Source organism: Salvelinus sp. IW2-2015, linkage group LG32, assembly GCF_002910315.2.
Source record: "Salvelinus sp. IW2-2015 linkage group LG32, ASM291031v2, whole genome shotgun sequence".
NCBI classification, from domain to species: Eukaryota; Metazoa; Chordata; class Actinopteri; order Salmoniformes; family Salmonidae; genus Salvelinus; species Salvelinus sp. IW2-2015.
Window position 1 is genome coordinate 26,212,686 of NC_036871.1, and position 23,902 is coordinate 26,236,587.

Here is a 23,902-nt window from a genome sequence, read left to right on the forward strand (position 1 = left end):
CTGACCTAGAATTCCTCACAATCATTTCCCAAGAGAATTGTCCTCCGTTATCATCACAGCCTTCAATATCCCCTCGCAAGCGGATACCAAGACGGCCATCAAGGAACTTCACTGGCCTTTATGCAAACTGGAAACCATATATCCTGAGGCGGCATTTATTGTAGCTGGGGATTTTAACAAAGCTAATTTGAGAACAAGGCTACCTAAATTCTATCAGCATATCGATTGCAGTACACGAGCGAGTAACACGCTCGACCACTGCTACTATAACTTCTGCGACGCATACAAGGCCAGCCCTCCTTTTGGTAAATCCGACCATGACTCCATCTTGTTGTTTCCCTCCTATAGGCAGAAACTAAAACAGGAAGCGCCCGTGCTTAGGTCTATCCAACGCTGGTCTGACCAATCGGATTCCACGCTTCAAGATTGCTTCGATCACGTGGACTGGGATATGTTCCGGGTAGCCTCAGACAATAACATTGACGTATACGCTGACTCGGTGAGCGAGTTTATAAGGAAGTGTATAGGAGATGTTGTACCCACTGTGACTATTAAAACCACAAGGGTGCGTTCTCAGCCCCCTCCTGTACTCCTTGTTCACCCATGACTGCGTGGCCATGCACGCCTCCAACTCAAATCATCAAGTTTGCAGACGACACTACAGTGGAAGGCTTGATTATCAACAACGATGAGACAGCCTAGAGGGAGGAGGTGAGGGCCCTCGGCGTGTGGTGTCAGGAAAATAACCTCACTCAATGTCAGCAAAACAAAAGCGATCGTTTACTTCAGGAAACAGTAAAGGGAGCACCCCCATATCCACATCATAGGGACAGCAGTGAAGGTGTAAAGTTAAGTTCCTCAGTGTACATATCACCAACGAACTGATATGGTCCACGCACACAGTGTGGTGAAGAAGGCGCAACAGTGCCTCTTCAACCTCAAGAGGCTGAAAAAATGTGGCTTGTCACCAAAAACCAACACTAACTTTTACAAGTGCACAATTGAGAGCATCCTTTCGGGCTGTATCACCGCCTGGTACGGCAACTGCACTGCCCACAACCGCAGGGCTCTCCAGAGAGTGGTGCGTTCTGCGCAACGCATCACTGAGGGCAAACTACCTGCCCTCCAGAAGACTAACAACACCTGATGTCACAGGAAGGCAAAAAAGATAATCAAGGACAATAACCACCCAAGCCACTGCCTGTTCACCTGGCTTTCATCCAGAAGGCGAGGTCAGTACAGGTGCATCAAAGCTGGGACAGAGATAGACGCGGTTTTTAATCTCAAGGTCATCAGATTGTTAAACAGCCACTACTAGCACAGAGGCAGCTGCCTACCTACAGACTTGATATCATTGGCCACTTTAATAAATGGAACACTAGTCACTTTAGTAATGCCACTTTAATAATGTTTACATATCTCGCATTACTCATCTCATATGTATATACTGTATCCTATCTATTGCATCTTAGCCGCTCACTGCTCATCCATATATTTTATACTTATATATTATTCCTTTACTAGATTGTGTATTAGATTTTGTTGTGGAATTGTTAATTTTAGATACTGCTGCACTGTCGGATCTAGAAGCATAAGCATTTCACTTCACTCGCAATAACATCTGCTAAACGTGTATGTGACAAATACAGTTGATCATGCTATACTGAGGCAGAGATTATCGAGCGTAGGTCTTTCTGATCATGGTTTACTATCTGATAGAACTCAATTTGATGGGCTCATGTCTGTTAAATTGTCTTTCTGTAATGGTGTGCCCCAGGGCTCTGTACTTGGTCACCTCTTATTCACTATTATAAATAATTTAGACGTGCAACTTCACTTATGCTGATACTGTTATTTATTGTTTTGTCTCGTCTCTCACAAAAGCTTTACAGAACTTGCAAACTGCTTTTTATACTGTTCAACATACCTTGTATCAATTGAAGCCCATCCTCAATGCTGACTAAAGAAATTGTGTTTTCTAAAGCAAGAAATAAACCTCAATCTTTCACCTTTTACTACCTCTCAGGGCAATGAGATTGAGGCTGTAACCTCATATATATATAATATATATATATATATATATATATATACATTTCTTGGACTTGTAATTGACTGCCTTTAAAAAAAAAAATGTAATTGCATATTCATAAATTGAGGTTTGGATTTATTTTTAGGAATAAGGCCTGTTTTTCTTTTGAAGCCAAAAGGAAGCTAGTATCGGCTACATTTATGCCTACACGAGACTATGGTGATATTTATGAATACTTCTGCTCAGTGTTTGTGATAAATTAACACTCTTTACCAATGGAGCATTGAGATTTATTTAAAACTGCAAAACGCTTACGCACCACTACATTATATACCAGGGTTGGCTGGCCTTTAGTCACTTGTATACTTTTATTTACAAAGCCATTTTGGGTTCACTACCATCTTTTATTTGGGCATTTTTATTCTTCAGAAATGTGGTTGGTACGTGCTTCGTTCGCAGGACTTTATCCTGCTAACTRTTCCAAATGTCMGAACGGAATTTGGTAAAAGGGCTTTTATGTACTCTGTGCCATCGGCTTGGAATGCCTGACAAAATAGTTATAACTGAAAGAACTTGTCCCGATTTTGGTGTTTTTAAATCATTGAAGGATTTTGAGACTGATTCTCTTGGCCAATTTGGCGTTTGTCATGTTAGTTCTACTTCTCAGAGTGGACATGTGCGTGTATAGCCCTTTTTTCCTGCATGTTCTTTATTTGTTTCTCTGCTATTGATGATGTACTAGTTTGAAATGGGGAAGGCCTGTGAATATTGTTATACTTTAAGATCTTTGATTGGTTGATCTGGAATTTGTTACAGGAAATAATCTTGCTGGTCATGTTAGCATAGTAGCTAAGTGTAACACATTATCTCATGGGAATAAGCTAACAAATAGGTTTAAACTTTCTCAAATGTTTAAGCACATTTTAATCCTGTTCAATGTAGAGTTGATACTTATGTGGATTACAGTAGCCTAGGCCTACAACACTTTCATCCGGACAAGTCTGAATGAGTCGTTTTTAATATGGATGCAATTAGCTTGAACATTGTCTTCAAATACTCCTCTTGATGGTATTGAAAACAACATCAAATGAAGAGAAAGCTCTAGTGACTATAAGGAGCTTGTAAACAGGACTATTTCTCCCTGGCCTGATATTGCAGGTCTGTTTCTTGGCAAGCTAGCACAAACTAATCCGCAGCTTCCTGCTATTCAGATTTGGAATATATCATGCTAACACACAGGTCTATTTACCCATGCCAGATCACATCATTGAGGAAGGCCAGTTGGCATATCTTTATTCCTACACTGGAGTCTTATCAGAGACGCTTCAGTGGTTTTACTGCTGTTGAAATGTCATTTCTTTGATTTGTTTGTGAGACCACGCACAACAAATATGACAACGGCTTTAGCTATCTATTTCCATCTGTGGTCCCTGAATATAGCAGAATGCTAATTAACCAGCCACTCTTTCCATCTGTGGTCCCTAAATATAGCAGAATGCTAACTAACCAGCCACTCTTTCCATCTGTGGTCCCTGAATATAGCAGAATGCTAACTAACCAGCCACTCTTTCCATCTGTGNCACTCTTTCCATCTGTGGTCCCTGAATATAGCAGAATGCTAACTAACCAGCCACTCTTTCCATTCTGTGCCCCTATAGCAGAGGAGGTTGAAAGGCGGGCCGCAATGCGTTCCGAGTCCCTGGTCTCTGGCACACACACTCCGCCCATCCGCCGCCGGAGCAAGTTTGCCACTCTGGGCCGTCTCTTGAAGCCCTGGAAGTGGAGGAAGAAGAAGAGTGAGAAGTTCAAGAAGACCTCTACCGGTAAGGGACACACAAACGCAACAAAACACACACCGCCTGCTGTCCCTCAAAGTACCGCTCCCTTATTTACAGCCTCCTAGGTATATCTCCAGTCTTTAATCCTATATCCTCTATCTAAAAATGTCTGAATATTTAATCATGCAGTAAAGATTGAGCAACGTGCTGCTCTGAAATGATTTGCTGCTATTGTTTTTCTAAATGCATCAGGAAAATATATTTTCTTGTTCCGCGCTTGCCAATCCAGAGGTCTAACAGTCAGGGGCATGTGAAGGGCACACATTCTTCATTATACTGCACATGTCCCTGGTTTTCTACAGCATTTATTTACTACTAGCCATGGTGTGTATTCTCCTGACAATCTGACCTCTTCCCCTGAATCTACTGCCCTCGCCTGACGATCCACTGCACATGAAAAGATTGGAAAGATGTGTTCTGAATCAGCTCCCTCACTTTGAATTTATATTGGGTCAGTCAGGTACAGAGCTGAACTCCTGTCTATATTTGGGTTCCTGCTCCTCCAGGCTCTGGTGATGGCTTTGTTATCCTTCTCTGTTCCCAAGAGTTTTCTTCCCTGAAGCTATGCTGGGTAGAACTGGATTTGATGGTGATTTTGTTAGTGGTCAAATGTCCTATGAATGCAGTTGATCATTGATCAGTCAGTAATTCATTGAGCTTGGCAGTGATGCGATATGCACTTTGATGTTTTGTGTATTTACATATAGTAACTTTGTTGTAATATTCCAAACGGAATGGCAGTTTCACCATTAAGGATTCTAGCTTTAAGGTTGAGGGCTGCTAAACTGTGACTGTCACCTTTCCTTCCAGTGCTCTAGCCTTGGGCCCTCAGCCTTGCCTTTCTATCCCACACTGACATGAGTGAACGCTGACACCTTGACTTTACAACGACTCATCACTTTCTGCTGGCCACCATCTTTTTCTCACACATAATTTGTATGCATAATGTTGACTGCATATGAGCCCATTTTTTCTTCCTTTTTTCTCTTCCCTTTCTCCTGAGCGAAACAGAGCAGCAGAATTTAACAAAGGGAGTTTTTGTGTTTTAAATCAACAGTAAAACCCAATGGATAAGACTACTCTCTGTGTAGTATTATTTTGTTTAGTCTTATTCCTACTGTTTACACTAATGGCAGCATAATGGCATATTGTGACCTACTAGCTTTTCCCATTGGACTGGCTTCTGTAAGAGCTTTTCACTTCAGTCCCTTTCTACACTGAGGAYGATTATTGTTCCAAACACTGCAGAGGACATTGTAGTTGGTTGTTTGGATACATATAGTTTCTTTGTTGCAAATGCATTTTATGTTAGGATGGCTCTGTGAGGAGTTGGAACCAGGGAAGGCTATATGGAGACTGCTGAGCTCATCATGACTTACAGCAGTGACCTTGGTTGCCCCCTGACCATTGATTGAGCAGAAGTAGTGCACCAGGTTTACTCCATCAGTCAGTTGTTCAAGGCCRTCACTGACGGATGGTTGGAAGTGTTCAGTAGGTTACACCGCAGCAAAACGTTTTGCAAAACCTCAAATCAATGATCTTATTGGATTAGTTCAGCTATTACCCCAAGTTTGTTCTTTTGTGGTTGTTCTTGTTTATGATGTTCATCATGATCATTGGGACTGTGACTGCAGGCAAGAAGCAGACAAGCTGCTGGGCATGCAGATGTTCTAGCCAGGTAATTGGAGAATGTGGATTATRTATTCTAGTCAGGCAGATGAAGGCCAGCTCTGGGGGGCTATACTCATAACTCCAGGAGTGGGCTAGCCACAGTGCTCAGAGTCCTGAAAGCCTTGCCTCCTGTCSCTTCGGTTAGTCAGGCCACAGTGTTCTTATGGTAACATAATGCTATTGAAACTAGAGGTTCATGGATCAAGCTTTATTCCATGGGAGTGTGGGGCACTAATCTGGCCACTCCTGGGTTTGTTGTTCTTAATGTAGCCTATTGAAAATATGGATTTTGTTTTTAATGCCACTGAAAATACAGKWCAAATATGCAGATTTTGGAATCCTTTTGTTTTTCATGTTCTGTAGACCTTATTTAAAAATGCTTTATACACCATGATTGGGTTTATGTTCAGGATGTACAGGGGTCCTTAGGCTGTATTTGTCTTGAGTCAATTAGTATTTAACCCCTTTTTTTGTTAGGGCAATCCTACATAAATCATGAGTAAAAATTTGCTTCACAAGTTGAATGGACTCTGTGTGCAGTAAGTGTTTTTAACATGATTTTCTTCATGTCTACCTCATTTCTGTACCCGACACATACAATTATCTGTAAGGTCCCTCAGTTACGCAGTGAATTTTAAACACCAATTCAACCAAAGACCAGAGTGGTTTTCCAATGCCTCGCAAAGAAGGGCACCTATTGGTAGATGGGTAAAAAAAAGTTATTACACTTTGGATGGTGTATCAATACAGCCAGTCACAAAGATACAGGCRTCCTTCCTACTCAGGGATTTACAAGCATTTCGCTACACCTGCAATAACATCTGCTAAACACGCACGTATGTCACACGTATGTGACATAAAATTAGATTTCACCATGAGGCCAAAGGTGACTATAAAATAGTTAGCGTTTAATGGCTGCGATAGGAGAACTGAGGATGGATCAACAACATGGTASTTAATCCACAATACTAACCTAAATGACAGAAGGAAGCCTGTACAGAATAAAAATATTCCAAAACATTCATCCTGTTTGCAAAAAGGCACTAAAGTAATACTGCAAAAAATGTGGCAAAGCAATTMACTTTTTGTTCTGAATACAAAGTGTTATGTTCGGGGCAAATCCAATACAACACGTAACTTAGTACCACTCATATTTTCAAGCATAGTGGTGGCTGCATCATGTAATGGGTCTGCTTGCAATCGTTAAGGACTGGCGTTTTTCAGGATAAAAAAAAAACTGAATGGTGGTTGTCTGCTTTCCACTAGACACAGAGATGATGAATTCACCTTTCAGCAAAACAATAACCTAAACAATATACATTGGAGTTGCTTACCAAGACTGAATGTTCCAAAGTGGCCGAGTTAGTTTTGACTTAAATGTACTTAAATCTATGGCAAGACCTAAAAAAAAAATGCTTGTCTAGCAATGATCAACAACCAATTTGACAGGGCTTGAAGAATTCTGAAAAGAATCATGGGCAAATGTTTTGTTCAACTACGGTCTCTCTAAACTAGCTGTAGCTTTGATTTCAATACTAGATTCATTCTCTGATCCTTTGATTGGGTGGACATGTGAGTTCATGCTGCAAGAGCTCTGATAGGTTTGAGGATGTCCTCTGGAAGTTGTCATAATTACTGTGTAAGTCTATGGAAGGGGGTGAGAACCACGACCCTCCTAGGTTTTGTATTGAAGTCAATGTACCCAGAGGAGGACGGAAACTAGTTGTCCTCTGGCTACACCATGGTACTACCCTACAATGTGCTGTTGAGGCTACTGTAGACTTTCATTGCAATAGTGTGTTTTAAACAATTATTTGGTGAAATTTTATTTTATTTATTTTTATTTAGTGGAATATCCTTTAGATAAATAACTATACTATTTCTATTTTTATGAAATTCACTGAGGATGGTCCTCCCCTTTTCTCCCTGGAGGAGCCTCCACTGGTGTGTAGATTTGGTGAGACAAAAGCCATTCCATTTTGAATTCCGGCTCTAACAACAAAATGTGGAATTAGTCAAGGGGTATAAATACTTTCTGAAGGCACTTCACAAAACCAAAGTAAAACTTTCATGCTGTCTTGTCACAGATGTGACAATCACAACCCGCCGTGATTGTGAGTCCCATAGGGCGGCGCACAATTGGCCCTGAAGGCACTTCAGAAAGGGCAACTAAAAGTAATGCCACCAGAGATGCCACCCATACAYTTTTTTTTGTTTTTTTTGTTTACTCGGCAAGTTACTGAAGAACAAATTCTTATTTACAATGACGGCCTACCCCAGCCAAACCCGGATGACGCTGGGCCAATTGTGCGCCGCCCTATGGGACTCCCAATCACGCCGGGTTGTGATACAGCCTGGAATTGAACTAGGGTCTGTATTGACTCCTCTAGCACTGAGATGAGATGCCTTAGACCGCTGCGCCACTCGGGAGTGTTATCACTAGCGTACAAACCATGTCCAGATCTTAAACACCGATGCTTGCCTTAACTAGACTCCAGATGTGAGAGCCACAACATCTGTGACACAAGACAGCATGAAAGTTTTACTTTGGTTTTGTGAGGCTAACGGGTGAGTGAATTGCCTCGCTAAAAGCCTCACTTCGTCCCGGGGCTTGATACTGTAGGGAACGCTCTGTCTCCTATCTGGGTCAATTCACAGCAGAATGGATTTCTCTCTAAAGCTAAGCGTAGCACTTGCAAGTCGATGCTGTTGGAGTGTATTCAATGATGCCAGTTTCATTTAATATGCTCTGAGAAGCGTCTCTCCAATGAATTCATAATCCCCTCATCTTGGTGCAGATCATGAGTAGCTAGCTTGGTCATGATTGCCAAGATTTACTGTGAATGGACTGTGGCAATAATAACTGACTTCACATTGTCACTTGTTCATGCTCTGGGTCTGAACCAACTCACACTAGTGGAAACGTAATGTAGCCTAGCCTACTGTTGAATTTGTTTTCAATATAATTCTGGAACAGGGCAACAAGTGGTGATTTACAACATTTTGTAGTTAGAAGCTGTTCAGTGTTCACAGAAAACATAAGTGTACAGTGATATCCTTTGTCCACACTTTTTAGAACTGCATGTTTGTGACAAACCTGAAGACCTAGCTGGCTGAGGCGTGTTGCAAATCAGTGTAATCATTGCATAACTGCATATATCCCATCATGGCGACGCAAGCAGTTGTCATCTTTTGGTAATTACTTTTTCATTTTGATCAAATTGAAATGTAATCACAGAACACGTTACTGCATTTTCAGACACACAACCACCCTCTGACCCAATTTAACCTCAGCTTGGAATCAAGCTGTTCAGCTTGGAATCATCTGAAATATTGTGACGCTAGTCTGTTCTGATTTATAAATTCAAGTCATGCTAATCGGAGTAACAATGTCTCTGCTGGATAAAATAATGTAGCCTTTTTGATAGTTACTTTAAGCCTTATATCAATATGTTCTGTCTAGTGTTTAGATTTCTATGAAATTACTTACTGAAATTATAAATTTACTTYTTTGGGAAGGAAAACTGTTCAAAAGCAGCTTCTGTGTTGGAATGGTGTGGGTGTACCCCAACAACAGAATGGTGTGGGTGTATACTGGTGATTTAAAAAATATTAATTCATATTGTTGCTACCAGATCCACACACAAAAATCTGATGTTTTTTCTGTTGGTGCTACATTTGGCTAGCACAGCAAAGAACTACAGAGCTTGTGTGATGTGAAGGTAGAGAAAGATCAGCTTACTTTATTAAGCCAGCTATATAGATAMATTTCTCACCACAGCCAACAATCACTAAACTAAATGTAGCTAGCAATAGTCTGACATAGGGCTGGGCGGTATACCAGTATTGATGCAAGGACCGGTTTGTTTTTACTTTACCTGCTATATTGACTTTTTGGGGGGGTTGAAGTTGCATTCAACAGTATAAAACAATCAGAATGGAGAAAGACCCATTGAAATCACTTAAATGACAGACTGCTTAGCATGCTTGTATTCTTTCTCAAAACAGCAGAAGCCTCATTTCCATCCAACTTAACTGTGATGGAAATGACAGAACGTGGAGGAAATGACACATCCATGTTATTACTTTTTAATTTTTTAAATGTAGGCTTATTTAATCATGTTTTAAATTACTTTAATCTCAAATGCTCCAAGGTGTGCACAATTGGAAAAATTAGGTGGTATTTCTTTGATGTTTTGTGGCATCTTCTAAAAACAGGTCACCGACAGAAACAAAATAAAAAATGATCCTATACGATACCAGGAACATCTGCAAAAAGACCAAGAGATACTGGAAGAAAAAAGGGAGAAGTGATAGATATTTCTGCGCTTACAAAGCGAGAACAAAGAAGCAAGAGACGGCAATGGAAATGTAACCAACGGAATAGAAGACAGACTATATAAAGAACAGTTGGAATGGAGACCTACCTATCAGGCAACACAACACCTTAGTCACCAGATGRCTTGCAGCCAGAACATGAGGCCATCAWACCTGCCCCTAACTTACCTGCCCTGATGCACACCCTGATACCCCTTCCTCATCTGCAACAGGAATGAGAAGTCTAATACTTGCTGGAAGGACAAATGTTGGAAGAGGTCGCTCAAAAACAGATCTTTGCATGACAAGTGTCAAAMTTGATAAAGCTTAACGGAAAACTGAGAAATACAAAAAAAAGGTATGATCAATTGATGAAGAAAATGGACAGACAAGATTCCCCAAAGACAAAACAGAAAATGAAGGGAACTCCGAACTTGAAGGATTTTGTTTYAAAATGCCATCATTGCAGAGTTAAAGCAAAAGTATCAAAAAATGCGCAATGCCAAGGACAAACAAGTGGCATCAAAAATGCTCAGAGGCAACATCCTGAGAAAGTATGGCCTGGTCAAAGCTGCAAACAGAGAATTTGGATTTTCAGCAAAAGCAATAAGGGCAAATGAAAACAGGCCAACAAGTCTTCAATACTCCAGGAACAAGCAGTGTAACATCATTAGCACAGCCACAAGAGAAAATCACTAGATTACATGAACGTGATGTCAACAGCAGAGCAACAACTAGGGGGAAAAGGACACACTAACGAGGAACAAGAAAAAATCAGAAGCGCTTCTTGAATGGCACAATTCAGAACCTTTATCAGGATTTTAAGAGGGAATATTCAGAGATTAAAATGTCCTAATATGAATTGTTTAAAATACGTATTTTTGGGTTGTCAAGCCAACAGTCCAGGATAGGGACACATGCCTCTGCAAAACCCTCGCCAACCTCCAGTTCATGGCGGATAAACTACAGTATCAAAGTGATCAGCTGCAGTAAGAATGAGAACCTTAATGAGTCTTTGTGCTGTGAGAACCTGAAGAAAGCAAATTTAGCAAATTTAGAACTTTATTATTAAAAAGCATACCATGAAAACGTTTTTTTTTTTTTTTTTTTTAAATACTGTGATAATATTTTGGCCATATCGCCCTGCCCTAGTCTGACAGACACATTGTTTGTTTATCAAAAGTTGGCTAGCAGCAGTAATTATCCCACTCTAAACCTCGCTCTCCCTCACTAATCGGTCTCGCTTAGCTCTTGTTCTGCTTCCTCAAATGCAACTATATTTTACCCAGGTGTATAGCCCACTTAGTTTCAATTTAAGAAACATACTGTAGTTTTAATGAACCGCTAGCTTTTGAGGCATGTATTATTGCCTCAATAGTACTATGTTACGAGATCTACCTAGTGATTTGTTTACATGTAGTAAAGCTAGACTCATTTTTTTTAAATGCTAGCGCTCACCTTATGTTAATGTTGAACTGCATATTAAATTACACCAGGATAATAACATGAAGCAAACAAATTGCAACTATTTCAAGCAACTTGTGTTTTTAAATTAAATTAACCTTAATATTCCTTTCTGCACACCATCATTATGGTGATATTTGATAAGGTCTCTGTCCTGTGCATGTCATCCTTAAGACTACCTTCATTACAAGGGTAGGGCTTTCACTAGCCCTTGATCATGACTCTGTTCCATTACATTACACAAGTCATTGGACGACGGCGTCTTCTGTAGCTCGGTCTGAACATTAACATGCATCACTTGCGGTATGGTTATAGAAGCATAAGGACCTTAACTTTCATATCAGTGAGAAAACATTTTCAAAAAACAATTAAATTGATACACACCTTGTTAGTGTTCCCACATTGCCATATTTCCATGTTAGAGCATTTGTTTACGGAAGACAAGAAGCGACCACCTGTGCTTATTGGCTATCTAGCATGCTCCGAACACCTGTGTGTAAGTGTAACTCAAAGTAGTTTTGTCGGATGGAGACACCCATAGCTGTGTGGCTCTTTGCAAAACTGCTGATGAAAGATAAGGGCCATGTGTTTCGAAAGCTGTATCGCAAGTGAATATTGATGTTTAGAAACGTGAACTGTAGGGAGAAGCCAATATGCCGCCTAGAGTTTGAGAGCTTGCACCAATCCATTTCATGACGGCATGTACAGTAGGAGTCATATCTAGTTGGCMTCAATTGTCGAATGAAAAACCTACACACTTATCTTTCCAGTATCAGCCTTTTTAGTTATTAGCCAATTATTTTCCACACGTACATTCTCAGATGCGAGTGCTTTTCCTATTTGTATTAGTATAATTTCAAATGAAGAAAACATCCCCAATGTAAAGTGTGAGGATTTGCTAATCCTGTTTCAGTATAGAAATGACACGCCACATGTACAAGTGCATTAGACATGCTCACGAGGCCAATACTAATCCCATGTCTGCATTTAGCATGCGTGTCATAAATAATCTCCCATCCACTGTCACCAAAAGGATAGAGCACAGCTAGTGGAGGCAAGACAAAAATATACTGAAGAGTGACCACAGTGAAKGGTCACTTTACATGGGCTGCAAAGTAGCCATGTACTGTTTGAGTTCCATCTCTGTATGACTGACCGGGCTAGGATGCTAACCCTAATCAAATATTACACTTGTAGCTAGCATGCCAACCACTGGAGGGTTCATTTCTAGATGGGATCCAGATTTTGTCCAATTTACATCAAGTTGATATTTTTTGCATTTTAGCTAACCCTAACCCATTTTATAACCTTAACCTGCCACGTTAACTATGCTAACCTGTTGCGTAAGTTCTCCGAAACCTGCTAGGAAAAAGTACATTCTGACAAAAGCTAGATCCCTTCTAGCATTAACCCCTCCAATGGTTGGCATGCTAGCTACAAGTGTCATTTGATTAGGATTTGCGTCCCGGCCCACTGGAGGAGGACAGTGAGTGTAGCAGAATTAAGTAAATCAGTGCAAAATTGCAATAGGAAATCAGCTGAGATGCTTATGCTATTTAAAATCTAGATGCATTCATGATAGACTACTACTTAAAGTATCAGGGGGATGACATCAGTGGCTACAGCTCACCTCTGCTACAGTCACACCCCTCTCAATTACGCCACTGACTGTGACCGGCATCAATGTAGCAGAGTTAAATACACAATGTATTCTGTGGGTGCTAGATCGACTCGGTWGTCTGCGCTGCTGCCTGCTGAGGTTGAAGCAGAGAAGGTCAGTGAGTGTAGCAGAGGGGTGAGTGCTAGGCTCTTTMTCWATTTATCCTTCCTCGATTCCTCTCCCCGCCTCCTAAAAACCCATTGGAGAAGGTCAGAGGGGAGGGACCTTAACCTCCAATACAGTTGCAATGGGATACGAGTAATCAAGGAAAGACCAAGTGATGTCACCCGCCCTGAGACCTAAAGTACTGTTATCCTAGCCCAACCAAGATAATGGATGCTGCTTTGTGAGTATGAAGTGCTGTTGTGGACAGAGGTTGTATCCTAGGTCAGCCATACAGGAATTGTTACACCCACTAATGATCAAGGACATCCGCTGCAAATCTGTAATATCAGACAAAATGAGTGAGTGACAACCAAATAAAATCAAAACAGGGAATGTTCAATGACCAAACTATTACTTAMATCAAATAATCAACACTTTCATATTATACAAAGGACRCCTGTGTAAATGGTTAGTGGGTTTAGACATTAATCTGACTCCTAACGAGATTGAATAGTTAAATAAAGTGTCTAATACAAATAATATGCAGAATGTCAGGGCTGGCCTGGAACTGATACCTGCATAGAGTAGCTAGAGCGCTATAAGCATGGCTGGCCATTCATGTTCTAGGTCTATGCATTGTTGCTTACCAGTACTTTTGTAGCGCTACAACCGACTCGTAATAGTAAACCAATAGCATATAACCCATTGGAGATATACCCTTCAATCTCTCCAGGACTTGGGACTTTGACAGGTCTCTGTATCTGATGTTAGGAAACAAAAAATAGACCAGGACTTGATACATTATTCTCAAGTGATTAATAACATTTGATATTTCATTGCAATTGTTTTCGTATTGCATTGGCAGTTCTCTCTTTCGGACTGTTCATTGGCTAGCTTAGCTACTAGCTAGCTAACATGGTTGTTTTTAGCAGGTCAAGCTACTTAGCTGACGTTACCTATAAGATGGTTAAACAAACAACTTACCCGTGTGCTACACATCATGGCGCTGCTAACGTTACTATCCATGCAGGCAATGCAGCCCGCCGCGATGCTTCTTTGGGAAATCTATCAACTTGAAGAAGAAGAAAATTATATATATATATATTAGTATTCGTCCCCGTCCATATGGACTATCCCACCCGTGACTACTATGGTCGAATGCAAATTTTGTTCATGAGAAAACAACAACTAGACTAAGTTAGCTAGCTGTTTACAAACGCACTTAAGTTCTTTGGGGTTCCAGGGTTCACTTCYGCTCATCCTCAAAGCTGTTAAAGGTCTGCTATATACTCCAGCATTTTGGATTTGATATCAAATGTTTTATGAGACAACATTACAGAATGTCCCCTTCTGTTTTTACCGTTTTTAGAAATTAAAGCACTTGATATATCTTGTCCCGTCCCCCCCCCATTTTGAAGGTGTCCTAATTATTTGGACAAATACACTAAGAGTATTGGAGTAGTCAATAGTGTAGCATTTTATAACATATTCTAGCAYGCAAGGACTGTATCAAGTTTGTGACTCTACATACTTGTTGGCTGCAGTTTGTTTTGATCGTCTCGAATTATGTTGTGCCTCAATAGAAATTAATGGTAATGTATTGTCATTGGAGCCACTTCTATTGTAAATAGGAATTAAATATGTTTCTGAACACTTCTACATTAATGTGGATGCTACCATGATTACGTATAGTCATGACTTAATTGTGAATGATTAGTGAGATCCTACCACCAAAAAAATGCTAGCCTCCCCTGTTATTGGTAATGATTAGAGTTTWGCATGTTTTGGGGGTATGATGTTGCCGTGATTGGTGCTTTATCAAATGAAGCCATTTATCAAATGCGACACACACCCAGTATAGGGTGGGAGGCAGGGTTGTGCTCAATTCTGAATTTTCAAATTGACTCCCATTCAACTCATGAGTTGAACTTTTAATTGGCCACACTCCACAGAATGTATAATTTCAGTCACAGGAAGTAGAATTTAATTCTGTGCAATTCAAAGAAATTCCACTCAGTCGTAGAACATGCGTTTCATTGACTCTGACAGGTCACACTTCCAGATACATTCTTTTGTATCCCTTTTCTCTGGAAACAATGTTCTTATACTCTTAACCTTAGTGCTTAGAATAGCCATTTATATTTCCACCAACCATTTCATTTGTTTGGCTTCTTTTGTAAGGCTTTAGGGTCAATTGCATTCTGGGACATGTAATATTTTCCACATTGAACAAAATGTAGGTCATAATGAAATATATTAATTTACAATCTTTACGTACAGGTTTTGTTTTCCTCGATCATTCATTTCAAGAGTTTGTCCTGAGGATCAATTGTTTCATCCAATATTTKATATGCATGTATATAACGACATGTTTGTTTTGTGTACAGTATGTATTTGTATAGACTACACCTAACATAGATTAGAAGAGGCATTTGAATTGCAATTCTGTATCCTGTTTACTACTTCAATACAAGAATTTGAGTCTCAATTCTGAATTGAGCACAACTCTGGTGGGAGTTAAAAAATAATAAAATAAAAAAAAATTGCTGTGCTTTTCTCTTCCTGTGCCTGTCTGCTGTACTAGTAATGTAGGTGGATATCCTGCTCATGGCATTATATTTTGGTATAGCGGTCCAGTTCTTCAAAATATAATATTTTTGCACACTGCCCAAATTCCACTTCTCCCATCCCCAATGAGCTTCTCTGGCTAGTCTTTGGAATTTGGATGGTGTATTAAAACATCTGGATGTCCTGGAAGAGTTCATAATGTTGAGAACTTTATGTGATGTGACATATTAGAACACTGAGGTTCACTCTGACTGCATGCACTAGAGACTCACAACAGTTTCTGACCTTTTTTGAATGATTCTCATGTGTGCCTTCTGTTTGGGTTCTAGGTGTATTGGCCCTGGCCCCTACTGTCGAGAGAGCTGTAGCTCCTTATTACACACACACCACATTTGCACACATACTATGCGTTTGAGTGCGCACATACACATAGTCTCACTTCCAGAGCCGGTGGCCTGCAGGGAGATTGTTGCACATAGTGCTGCTCAAGTGTTTTTGCTGATCCTCATTTTACATTCTTAATTGGTTCCTTTGCTGGGGTAGATAAAAAAAATAATCATGTATTATTACTAACATGACGGTAAACTGCCTCTGTTCAGCCCAGCGATAAATGGTTAAGTCCCTCAACTGCTGAGATCTAAATATAGAAGCATTAACTTTGGGACATGTTTTCCCGATGTGCTCATACATAATGCATTACTATGGGAGGTGATGTTGCATTACCTTTTTGCCTTTTTTATTCTCATCATTCTCACAAATTAGGTTAACATCCTCCTTCATGCCTTTTGAAGATCTTCATTGGCTTAAGGCTAGTGCTTTACAACTGGATTAGGTGTTCATTTTGACTATATAGAGGCCACTTTTTYATTTCACTGCCCATTTTACATTGCTAGTGAATGTGATGGGCAGTGGTCACCAGTTCATAATATTTCAGACTAAGTGAAAAGGAATATATAAAAATAAAAAATCACCCGTCCCTCATGTCCCCATGGTGAATGCATGACCTCTTGGGAACATAGTGTGATGCACAGGACCCATGATTATCAGTGCCCCCAGAGTGCTTATGACGTTAGGGTTCAGTCGCAAGTGTGCCAATCAATGTTGGAAGCCAAGTGAACACATTTATAGAAATAACCAGGGGAAAATGTTTCAATATTTAACATATTGATTACATGGGTGATGCTGATCCCAAAATAAACCTCATCCTTGTTTTCCTAATCTTATGATTTGGCTCTATTACAACCTGTTCAAGGATTTACTGTAGGTTTAATATCGAAGATAGTATTCCTGTTTTTCCATGTACGAATGCTCCTGCACACACACTCTTGATTTGATATATGATTTAACAATCATGTTTCCCCTCAGCGTTGGAGAGGAAGATGTCGGTAAGGCAAAGCAGAGAAGAGCTGATCAAGAGAGGTGTGCTGAAAGAGATCTTTGAGAAAGGTGAGATGCTTTCCTCATTCACTTCATCATGTGCCATAAAAAATCATGGTTTTAGTTGTCTCTCATCGTTTTGTTGAGCCTACAGTGAATGAGTGTGTGTGGACTGAGCTGCGTGAATGTGACTTGGGTGTTCTGCTCAGCTAAATGCCAAATTCCATCACTTTCAGAAAGTAATTTACTCATGATGCATACATACATTTTAGGTACTCAAAATATAGAACACTTAGCAGATTGAGACTGTGTGTATACTACTGGTCAAAAGTTTCTGGACATCTACTCATTCAAGGGTTTTTCTACATTGAAGATGTCAAAACTATGGAATCATGTAGTAACCAAAAAAGTGGTAAACAAATCAAAATATATTTGAGATTCTTCAAATAGCCACCCTTTGCCTTGATGACAGCTTTGCACACTCTTGGCATTCTCTCAACCAGCTTTGAGGTAGTCACCTGGAATGCATTTCAATTAACAGGTGTGCCTTAAATTAATTTGTGGAATTTCTTTCCTTCTTAATGCGTTTGAGCCAATCAGTTGTGTTGTGACAGGGTAGGGGTGATATACAGAAGATAGCCCTATTTGGTRAAATACCAAGTCCATATTATGGCAAGAACCGCTCAGATAAGCAAAGAGAAACGACAGTCCATTACTTTAAGACATGAAGGTCAGGCAATCTGGAACATTTCAAGAACTTTGAAAGTTAATTCAAGTACAGTCGCAAAACGTGTCAAGCGCTATGATGAAACTGGCTTTCATGAGGACCGTCACAGGAAAGGAAGACCCAGAGTTACCAGCCTCAGAAATTGAATGCCAAATAAATGCTTCAGAGTTCAAATAACAGACCCATCTCAACATCAACTGTTCAGAGGAGATTGTGTGAATCAGGCCTTCATGGTCGAATTGCTGCAAAGAAACCACTACTAAATGACACCAATAAGAAGAGACTTGCTTGGGCCAAGAAAAATTAGCAATGGACATTAGACCGGTGGAAATTTGTCCTTTGGTCTGGAGTTCAAATTGGAGATTTTTAGTTCCAACCGCTAGTGACACTATCTGATTTATTTAGAATTCAAGGCCCACATAACCAGCATGGCTAGCACAGCATTCTGCAGCGATAAGCCATCCCATCTGGTTTGGGCTTAGACGATCATTTGCTTTTCAACAAAACAATGACCCAACACACCTCCAGGCTGTGTAAGGGCTATTTTACCAAGAAGGAGAGTGATGGAGTGCTGCATCAGATGACCTGGCCTCCACAATCCCCCAACCTCAACCGAATTTGAGATGGTTTGGTATGAGTCTGATCGCCGCGTGAAGGAAAAGCAGCCAACAAGTGCTCAGCATATGTGGGAATTCCTTCAAGACTGTTGAAAAAGCATACCAGGTGAAGCTGGTTGAGAAAAGGCCAAGAGTATGCAAAGCTGTCAAGGCAAAATGTGGATATTTGAAGAATCTCAAATATAAAATATGTTTTGATTTGTTTTACACTTTTATTTTTTCTTGGTTACTACATGATTCCGTCTGTGTTATTTCATAGTTTTGATGTCTTCATTATAGTCTACAAAGTAGAAAATAGTAAAAATAAAGAAACCCTTGAATGAGTAGGTGTACTAAAACTTTTGTGTTTTGTTTTATCTAAACATGTTTTGGATCTGACAGAGGTTCCCCCTGTTAGTCAGGATATCTTCTGAGGAAGTAGAAAGTTCATCAGGGTTTAAGAGATGCTGATGGGTGAAGTAAGCATTCTGCCTCCCTCTCTGTGGACAACTTGTCAGAAYACGAGCCAGTTTCCTAAACCATTGCTATACTACTGGTACTTACTGCTGGCTACAATAAATATAGAGCTGTTCGATCGGGTTCAATTCCGGGCTCTGGCTGGGCCACTCAAGGACATTGAGACTTGTCCCGAAGTCACTCTTGCATTGTCTTGGCTGTGTGCTTAGGGTCGTTGTCCTGTTGGAAGGTGAACCTTCACCCCAGCCTGAGAACCTGCTCCAGAGCGCTCAGGACATCATCAAGGATCTCTCAGTACTTTGCTCCATTCATCTTTCCCTAGTCTCCCAGTTGCTGCCACTAAAAACATCCCCACAGCATGATGCTGCCGCCACCATGCTTCACCGTAGGGATGGTGCCAGGTTTCCTCCAGACGTGATGCTTGGCATTCAGGCCAAAGAGTTAAATCTTGTTTTCATCAGACAAGAGAATCTTGTTTGTCATGGTCTGAGAGTCTTTCGGTGCCTTTTGGCAAACTCCAAGCGCGCTGTCATGTGCCTTATACTGAGGAGTGGCTTCCATCTGGCCACTCTACCATAAAGACCTGATTGGTGGAGTGCTGCAGAGATGGTTGTCCTTCTGGAAGGTTCTCCTATCTCCATAGAGGAACTCTGGAGCTCTGTCAGAGTGACCATCGGGTTCTTGGTCACCTCCCTGACCAAGGCCCTTCTCTCCCGATTGCTCAGTTTTTTGCTGGGCGGCCAGCTCTAGGAAGAGTCTTGGTGGTTCCAAACTTCTTCCATTTAAGAATGATGGAGGCCACTGTGTACTTGGGGACCTTCAATGCTGCAGAAATGCTTTGGTACCCTTCCCCAGATCTGTGCCTCGACACAATYCTGTCTCTGAGCTTTTTGGACAATTCCTTTGACCTTTGACCAGTGAGTGTGCAGAGTCACTGCAAAAAATAATAAAGGGGGCTCGAAGCAAATAGTCCGGCTCGCCATTTGATTAATAATACATCTGCTGTCACTGGACTAGCTTGTTTATTTTTTTCCATTTTACCAATCCAGTCTCATCCTGGATAAGATTGTTTGTTTGTTAGTTTATATCACCACTTAACTATTTTGGGGAAAATCCACTTTCTCTTATGCTGAAAATGATTTGTTCTGATTGTGGGGAATAGTTGTAAGTAGTTTTTATACTCATCACTGAAGAACCTGAAATTAAGTATGACTTGAGTTATTGAACAGAGTAGGAGGTGCCTTGCCAGTGCTGCTGGCATAAATGGTTGATGTATGTTTTCTGGATGGAGGTCTTATGAGACTTGCCATTAGCTGTCATTTGAAAGGGAAAATAGATTGAATTTCATTAATCAGAATTGATTTAATCACATCAGTTCCCAAAACATTTGTTAATCTCTCCTCTGATTTGGCTGCTGGCGTGTAATCAGCTTTTAACTGGCTGACACGAGTGGTGCTGCATGTGCCTGGATTTAATGTAACACCCCAACTGTCTGTGTCCAAACCCTCCTACTGTAGCACTCACATGGGAGTGTTGGTTAATGAAAATTACAGCGATAGTGATAACGTAAGTTGTTTTCTACAATATGAATGGTTGTTTTTGTAGTAGCCTACTGTGTTCCAAATCACCCTTCATCCTTTGTATTGATAGCACCTGGGAAAGGGAGAGGATTGTCTGATCCCTCTCAAACCTTGTCCTTGTATTGGAACGACTGTTTCTCAGCCTGATTTGGCTCGTGCTGTATTAGGCTTACTCATTGCATCTCAGCTTTCGTGGTCCTTAGAAACAACGGTCTCTTACCTGACAGTGTGCATGAGGAAAAGGCTTTTGAAAGTCAACCAAGAAAAGTTGCACTACTGCTATTAACTTGTGGTCACAATAGGGACTTTTCTCATCTGACAGCCCATATGAGGTCCCATGTGTCATACATCAGTTTGTCTCCCTACCAGGTCTCCCAGTTACACCTCCAAGGTGTTGCAGTCATTATGCAACCATTTCATAACTTTTTTTTATATGTGAGGAATTGGTCCAATAGAAGCTGTCAGACCTGAAGCGACGGGAACAAGGCGCTCTGGTGCGTTGCGGTTGACACAACAAGAAACGATGGGCGCAAAACACCTGTCTGGGAGGATTTMTGTATGTTCTCACTGAATGTACAAAACGTTAAGAACACCTGCTCTTGCCATGAGACTGACCAGGTGAATCCAGGTAAAAGCTATGATTCCTTATTGATGTCACTTGTTAAATMYACTTYAATCAGTGTAGATTAAAGGTAGAAAACAGGTGAATGAAGGATTTTTAAGCCTTTGGACAATTCAGACATGGATTGTGTATGGGTGCCATTGAGAGTGAAGGCGCCAGAAAAAATATTTAAGGCCTTTGAACGGAGTAGGCCCTGTCTCTTATACACATCTAGATGTGTATAAGAGACAGGTCTGTACACACCGTTATATTCACATACTGTCTGTACACACCTTTATACCTGCGGGACAGGTACAGGATGGCAACAACTGCCTGAGTTATACCAGGAACGCACAATCCCTCCATCAGTGTTCAGACTGTCCGCAATAGGCTGAGAGTGGCTGGGCGTGTAGGCCTGTTGTAAGGCAGGTCCTCACCAGACATCACCGGCAACAACGTTGCCTATGGTCACAAACCCACCATTTCTGGACCAGATAGGACTGGCAAAAAGTGCCGTTCACTGACGAGTCACGGTTTTGTCTCACCAGGGGTGATGATCGGAACACGTTTATCGTCGAAGGAATGACTGTTACACCGAGGCCTGTACTCTGGAGCGGGATTGAGTTGGAGGTGGTGAGCACGTTGAGCACGTCTGGGACCTGTTGAATCGGAGGGTGAGGGATAGGACCATTCCCCCCCCAGAAATGTCCGGGAACTTGCAGGTGCCTTGGAAGAGTGGGGTAACATCGCACAGCAAGAACTGGCATCATCGGACTGAGCTTGTTGTCATTGCAGGCAATCTCAATGCTGTGCGTTACAGGAAGACATCCTCCTTCCTCATGTGGTACCCTTCCTGCAGGCTCATCCTGACATGACCATCCAGCATGACAATGCCACCAGCCATACTGCTCGTTCTGTGCATTTCCTGCAAGACAGAAATGTAAATTCTGCCATGGCCAGCGACGAGCCCAGAACTCAATACCATTGAGCACGTCTGGGACCTGTTGAATCAGGGGGTGAGGGATAGGACCATTCCCCCCCCCCCCAGAAATGTCCAGGAACTTGCAGGTGCCTTGGAAGAGTGGGGTAACATCGCACAGCAAGAACTGGCAAATCTGGTGCAGTCCATGAGGAGGAGATGCGCTGCAGTACTTAATGCAGCTGGTGGCCACACCAGATACTGACTGACTGTTGCTGCAGTTGACTGTGAGAGGACGTTTCTTTTTTTTTGCTGAGTTTACATGTGGTATGAGTAATGTAAGATATGTTAACATTAAAGTGGCATTATGGTATAAAGTGACTAGTGATGCATTTATTAAAGTGACCAGTGATTGGGTCTCAATGTAGGCAGCAGGATATCTGTGATAGTAATTGCTGTTTAGCAGTCTGATGGCCTTGAGATAGAAGCTGTTTTTCAGTCTCTCGGTTCCAGCTTTGATGCACCTGTACTGACCTCACCTTCTGGATGGTAGCGGTGTGAACAGGCAGTGGTTCTGATGGTTGATGTCCTTGATCTTTTTGGCCTTCCTGTGACATCGGGTGCTGTAGGTGTCATGGAGGGCAGGTAGTTGGCCCCCGGTGATGCGTTGTGCAGACCGCACAACCCTTTGGAGAGCCTTGCGGTTGAGGGCGGTGCAGTTGCCATACCAGGCTGTGATCCAGCCAGACAGGATGCTCTCGATTGTGCATCTATAAAAGTTTGTCAGGGTTTTGGGTGACAAGCCAAATTTCTTCAGCCTCCTGATGTTGAAGAGGCGCTGTTGCACCTTCACCACACTGTGTGGGTGGACYATTTCAGTTTGTATGTGAAGWGTACACAGAGGAACTTCAAACTTTCTACCTTCTCCAATGCTGTCCCTTCAATGTGCATCGGGGGGTGCTCCCTCTGTTTTGTTGACGTTGAGTAAGAGGTTATTTTCCTGACACCACACTCCGAGTGCCCTCACCTCCGCCCTCACCACGTCTCGTCGTTGTTGGTAATCAAGCCCATTACTGTTGTGTCGTCTGCAAACTTGATGATTTGAGTTGGAGGCGTGCATGGCCACTTAGTCGTGGGTGAACAGGGAGTACAGGAGGGGGCTGAGCATGCACCCTTGTGGGGCCCCATTGTTGAGGGTCAGCGAAGTGGAGATGTTATTTCCTACCTTCACCACCTGGGGGTGGCCCGTCAGGAAGTCCAGGACTCACTTGCACAGGGCGGGGTTGAGACCCAGGGTCTCCAGCTTGATGATGAGCTATGGGGTACTATGGTGTTGAATGCTGAGCTGTAGTCAATGAACAGTGTGATGGCGATTGTGTCTGTGGACCTGTTGGGGCGGTATGCAAACTGAAGTGGGTCTAGGGTGGCCGGTAAGGTGGAAGTGATATGATCCTTGACTAGTCTCTCAAAGCACTTCATGATAACAGAAGTGAGTGCTACGGGGCGGAAGTCATTTAGTTCAGTTCTTTGCCTTCTTGGGTACAGGAACAATGGTAGCCATCTTGAAGCATGTAGGGACAACAGACTGGGATAGGGAGCGATTTGAATATACCCGTAAACACACCAGCCAGCTGGCCTGCGCATGCTTTGAGGACGTTGCTAGGGGTGCCGTCTGGGCCAGGAGCCTTGCGAGGGTTAACACGTTTAAATGTTTTACTCACGTCAGCCACGGAGAAGGAGAGGGGGGCACTGTCCTTGTTTGCAGGCCGCAACGGTGGCACTGTATTATCCTCAAAGCGGGCAAAGAAAGTGTTTGTTTGTCTGGAAGCGTGGCGTCGGTGTTTGATGTGGCTGCATTTATTTTTGTAGTCTGTGATTTCCTGTAGACCCTGCCGCATATGTCTCATGTCTGAGCCATTGAATTGCGACTCCACCTTGTCCCTGTACTGGCGTTTCACTCGTTTGATTGCCTT

The 23,902-nt window shown here is 41.8% G+C and overlaps 1 protein-coding gene and 1 long non-coding RNA gene across 5 annotated transcripts in view; one reads left to right on the forward strand and one right to left on the reverse strand.

The window, feature by feature from the left end:
- The window catches only part of LOC139023449 (uncharacterized), a 763,591-nt gene that overhangs the window by 53,687 nt on the left and 686,002 nt on the right, over nt 1–23,902 (reverse strand). The window lies entirely within an intron of this gene.
- LOC111957132 (phosphatase and actin regulator 1-like) overlaps nt 1–23,902 on the forward strand; it is an 85,555-nt gene that overhangs the window by 40,717 nt on the left and 20,936 nt on the right. For all 4 annotated transcript variants that reach the window (XM_070436640.1, XM_070436641.1, XM_070436638.1 and 1 more), the window contains exons 2-3: nt 3,688–3,852; nt 17,018–17,098. In XM_070436640.1, coding sequence (XP_070292741.1) covers nt 3,688–3,852; nt 17,018–17,098 — 246 coding nt within the window. The remainder of the gene's footprint in view (nt 1–3,687; nt 3,853–17,017; nt 17,099–23,902) is intronic.